This window comes from Arachis duranensis, chromosome 4, assembly GCF_000817695.3.
Source record: "Arachis duranensis cultivar V14167 chromosome 4, aradu.V14167.gnm2.J7QH, whole genome shotgun sequence".
In the NCBI taxonomy this organism is placed as follows: domain Eukaryota; kingdom Viridiplantae; phylum Streptophyta; class Magnoliopsida; order Fabales; family Fabaceae; genus Arachis; species Arachis duranensis.
In genome coordinates this window covers 112,621,865-112,626,769 of record NC_029775.3, presented here as the reverse complement: position 1 = coordinate 112,626,769, position 4,905 = coordinate 112,621,865, and the positions used below count along the sequence as shown (strand labels likewise).

Sequence of the window (4,905 nt, the reverse complement as noted above, 5' to 3'; positions counted from 1 at the left end):
ATATTGGTGTTTGTTTGTTTTTCTCTTGAAGGAGATTGATAAAAAATATTTATGGATCTTTGACAAACACTAAGTGCAAATTGTGCATATATAGCAAATTGTTGTGTCATGATTTTGTAAGATATTTCTATCTTATACTTATTTGCTTTTATATGTTTATGTTATTCTTTTGCACCTTTTTTTAAGTATATTGTTCTTTTGAAGAAATGTTTACCTACATTTGAATTATTAATAGAATTCATTCATCTATTAATATTTTTTTAAGGTGTTGTTAGCGAACACAAAAATTACATTATTTTTGCTATCAAGATTCTTAGTTTAATAGTAATATCACTATGAACAGTTAGGTTTTCCAATAGGTTTTCCAATAATTGGATGAGTTTACCAAGACATAGCCAAGAGTTTAAGGACAACGTCAATAGATTCATGGACTATGCTTATTCTGTTTTGCTCTTGTTGCCAATTAAATTTGGATGTTTAATTTGGTCAATGGATATGTTAAATTTAGAAAATAGCAATGGCTGACAGAAGTGTGCGATGAGTTCCGTCCAAACCTGAAAGGTTGCATCTTCTTTTACTATTCTTGACGGGTGTGGCTCTATCCTGCACCCAAGACAAGCAAGTATCTCATTCTTTGGGGATTTTGTCGCCAGTGACGAACCGAAAACCAGACTAGCAAATGTGTTCTTCTCATTCTTCATGGTAGTAGGAAGCGTGCTCATTGCCATGGAGAATGAGAAGCCAACATCAAGGATAAAATTGAGAATTTCCCAAACGTTCTTGGAACCACCAAGTGCATACTCAATGGGTTCCACAGCCAAAGACACAACACATATAAACACCCAGTTTATCAAAAGACCCTGAGCTTTATACGACATGTCGATGTTATACACTGCATCCCTAGGTTTCCACTATATACCTCCTTCCTCATCCAATCAGTGTTGTACAAGAAGAACACGAACACATCTGTCTCTCCCCGTCAAACACATTCTCCGTCCCTCGAACACCTCTGTCTCTTTCCGTCAAACCTACTCTCATCCCTTGAATGCACTCCTCGCATCCCTCGAACGCGCTCTTTGTCAAACACTCTCTCCATCCCTCGAATGTAACACTACGTAATCATGAGACCGGCGCAGCTGTAATAGGGGTCAGCACCGGGGCAGCTAAGCCTAGTCTGAAAATCGGTCATGGTGGCCTCCATTGCCGCCGGAATACACTTAGCCTCGGCTGTATAGCTAACAATGCTAATAACTATCTGCCAGATTTTTGGAGTACCTGTCAGACGAATCTCATTTGTTTGGCTTGGCAGCCCCGTTTCCAACTTGGTTCTCGAGCCCATCCTCGGTTACTACAGCAGCCGATGCACTTGTAAACTCGGACGACACTGTCCTTTTATCCATGCCGGTGCCGTTGCCCTTATAAGAGATCTTTTGATGATTGGCTTCTCCGCAGACATCGGTTACGCCTTTTGAGACTCACTCTCCTGTATGGAACTTCGGGAATGCATCATAGTCCTATTTATGATTAGGTTCTGGTGTTTGGAGACGTCGATTAACATGATCCAAGTCCCCAGCGAGCCTTCCTTGGTGACCTTGTGGCCAGCGACCAACGAAAAATCCGACTGCCAAACACGCTCTTCGTATTTTTCATGGCAGTGAGAAGTGTGTTGGGTTACTTGGCCACGTTCCTTCAGAATTTCCCGACAATGTTCCCATTCACGATTACAAAAGCTTCCGACTCTATCTGCGCAAACCTGACAGGCGGTTTATTCTTCTCGATGCCCTTTTTAGTATCTTTGATGGGTGTGGCTCTTTCCTACCTCAAGATCAAGCAGGTATTACCTGAGAAGTCAAGTGAGCAGAAAGAAGAAGATGATAGATGGACGGTGGTTACATGTTTTCGGGAAATGTTAGGGGCGATTAAAGGGTTGCAGAAGCCGATGTCGCTAATGACGGTTACATCAATAAATTGGTTGGCGTGGTCAATGATCTTCATGTACATTTATGATTGGATGGGGAGGGAGGTGTACAATGGGAAGCCTAGGATTAAAGTGGATACAGTGTATGACACAGGCTACCGGTATGTAAATTGTGGTCTTATACTAAATTGGTTTGCTATGGGTGCTATGTCCTTGGTTGTGGAACCCATTGGACGTGCGCTTCGTGGGACAAAATTCCTTGGGGGCTGAAAATTTTATCTTGATGGTGGCTTGGTTAGGACGGTTTACATCAGCAAGCTAGCTTAGGACGAGCGGCTGGAGCACTATGTTGACCTCTGCTTCTAAGATCGTTACCCCTCCAACACCATCTGGGTTGAGTTTTGAGCTTCTTCGGCATTCTTTGGCATTCTCCTCTGCTTTTAAGATCGTAACCCACCTCTTGCCTAGCCGAGGACTACCTCCTTCTAAAGTTTCTCCTCTTTGTGCCCACTTTCTAAAACCTTTCGCTTTGTGTCTGATACTTTCTACCTCCCTTCAAACTCTATTTTTTGTGCCCAGTTACATACCTTCTTCTTTGATAGCCATGAGTTCACCGAGTTCACCGACAGAATCAGGCTCCACATCGGCGGAGCCAATCTCAGTGTGGAAGCTGGTTTTGGAGGCCTCCATCGCTGTCGGGAACTACCTTGTTAATGCGGTCGAAATAGCATGGCTAATACCAATCTATATGGAGTTCGAAATACCCGATAAATGTACCTCTTTGGTGTGGCTCGTCGGCGCCGTTTCTATCTCTGTTTTCCATCCTATACTTAGATATTACAGCAACACCTGTAAATTAGGGTGGCGGCACCATCGTTTTATGTTTGCGGGTGCTGTTGGCGCCACCATAGTTTTTTTGACAATTGGATTTGCCAAAGACATTGAGACAACCTTTCCAAGTATACTCAACATCGTGCCTTAATCATTTTTGGGATTGGATTATGGATGTTGGAGATTTTGATCAACATGATCGATGCTCGTTGTAGAGACTTCCTTGATGATCTTGCCAACCGAGACCTACCAAAGATCAGACTGGCATACCAGTTCTTCTCATTCTTTATGGCAGTTAGAAAGGAATTGGGTTACTTGGCCGCCTTATTTTGTAGATTCAATGTTATGTTGCCATTCACCATGACAAAAGCATGCGATAGGTTCTGTGTAAAAGTGAAAAATATATCAATTTTCTCAATCCTTCTTCTATCGTTATTGACGGTCGTGGCTGTGTTATGTATCCAGAACAAGCCAGCATTACATGAAAAGGAATCAGCTGAGAGGGAAGAGAAAGATGACATATGCGCACTAGTTAAAGACTTCCGAAAAATGTTTTGGACCATGAAAAGGCTGAATAACATGTTGGGTTTTATTCAGCCTTTTCATGGTCCGAAACATTTCTCGGAAGCATTTAACTAGTGCGCATCTGTCATCTTCCTCTTCCCTCTCACTTGACTTCTCGTCAGGTAATGCTGGCTTGTTCTGGACGGAGAACACAGCCACGACCGTCAATAACGGTAGAAGAAGAATTGAGAAAATTGATAAGCTTTTCACATTTGCGCAGAACCTACATCCATAATCCGATCCCAAAAATGATTAAGGCGCGATGCTGAGTATAGTCGTAGAGGTTTGTCTCCAAAGGCGTACCCAACGTCTTTGGCGAATCCAATTGTCAGAAAAGCTATGGTGGCGCCAACAGTACCCGCAAACATAAAGGGACATTGCCGCCACCCGAGTTTACAGGTGTTATAGCAATAGCTAAGTAAGGGGATGGAAAATAGAGCTAGAAATGGTGCCGACGAGCCACACGAAAGAGGTCCATTTATCCGTTATTCTGAACTCCACATAGATTGGTATTAGCCATGCTATCTGGACAGCGTCGACATGGTGGATTTCGACAGCGATGGAGGCCACCAAAACCAGCTTCCACACTGAGATTGGCTCTTCCGGTGTGGTGACTGATTCTGTCGGTGAACTCGGTGAACTCATGGCTATCAAAGAAGAAGGTATGTAACTAAGTACTAAGAAGAGAGTTTGGAGGGAGGTAGAAGGTATCGGGCACAAAGAGGAAGGTATTAGAAAGTGGGCAGAAAGAGGAGAAGCTTTGGAGGGCGTTAGTCTTCGGCTGTGCAAGAGATGGATTAAAATAGATCATCATCTTCATCACCTTTTTCTTCAACCAAAGCTTTAGTTAAACAAACTCTTACTTTAACCCACCTCTTGCCCAGCCGAGAACTACCTCCCTCTAAAGTTTTTCCTCTTTGTGCCCACTTTCTAAAACCTTCCTATTTGTGCCCGATACTTTCTACCTCTCTCCAAACTCTCTTCTTTGTGCCCAGTTTCATACCTTGTTCTTTGATAGCCGTGAGTTTACCAAGTTCACCGTGCAGTCGACTTTACGTGAAGTTGATAGCTAAGAGCCGTTAGATGAAAATTTAGTCAAATCAATCAAATTATTTAACAGCTCTCAATTATCAACTTCAAGTGAGGTTGACTGCATGAGTTTCCACCGTACTATAAAGCACGGACACTTTGTTGTGAGTGAGTTGTTGTGTCTGCATGTCAGACACATTTCGAACACGATACTCACCGACATGCGTGAATACCATCACGTGTTCCATTCTTATTTTTAACATATATTCTCAAAATAAATTTAGATATAGTATATATTATTAATTATTAAAACAAAAAATATTTTAAATACTTGATATAATTAAAATAAGACATTAAAAATAATTAAAAAATTTAATTTATATTTTAATATCAATAAAATATCAAAATATCATTACAATTTATCTAAAAAATACTTTATATTTTATATGTATGTGTGTCCCCTTGTCATGTAAGAATTTAAAATTCGCGTGTCGACGTGTCCTGTGTTGTATCGTATTCCGTATCCGTGCATTATAGTGTATTTGAGACAGATATTAAAATTG

General features: G+C 41.4%; 1 protein-coding gene across 1 annotated transcript; it reads left to right on the top strand.

Annotated features, from left to right (window-relative positions):
- Window positions 1-1,705: 1,705 nt before the first annotated feature.
- LOC107486018 (sucrose transport protein SUC7-like) lies at window positions 1,706-2,188 on the top strand. The gene has a single exon (XM_052260692.1). It carries the CDS (start codon window positions 1,706-1,708, stop codon window positions 2,186-2,188), a length of 483 nt encoding a protein of 160 aa, XP_052116652.1.
- The last annotated feature ends 2,717 nt before the right edge of the window (window positions 2,189-4,905 follow it).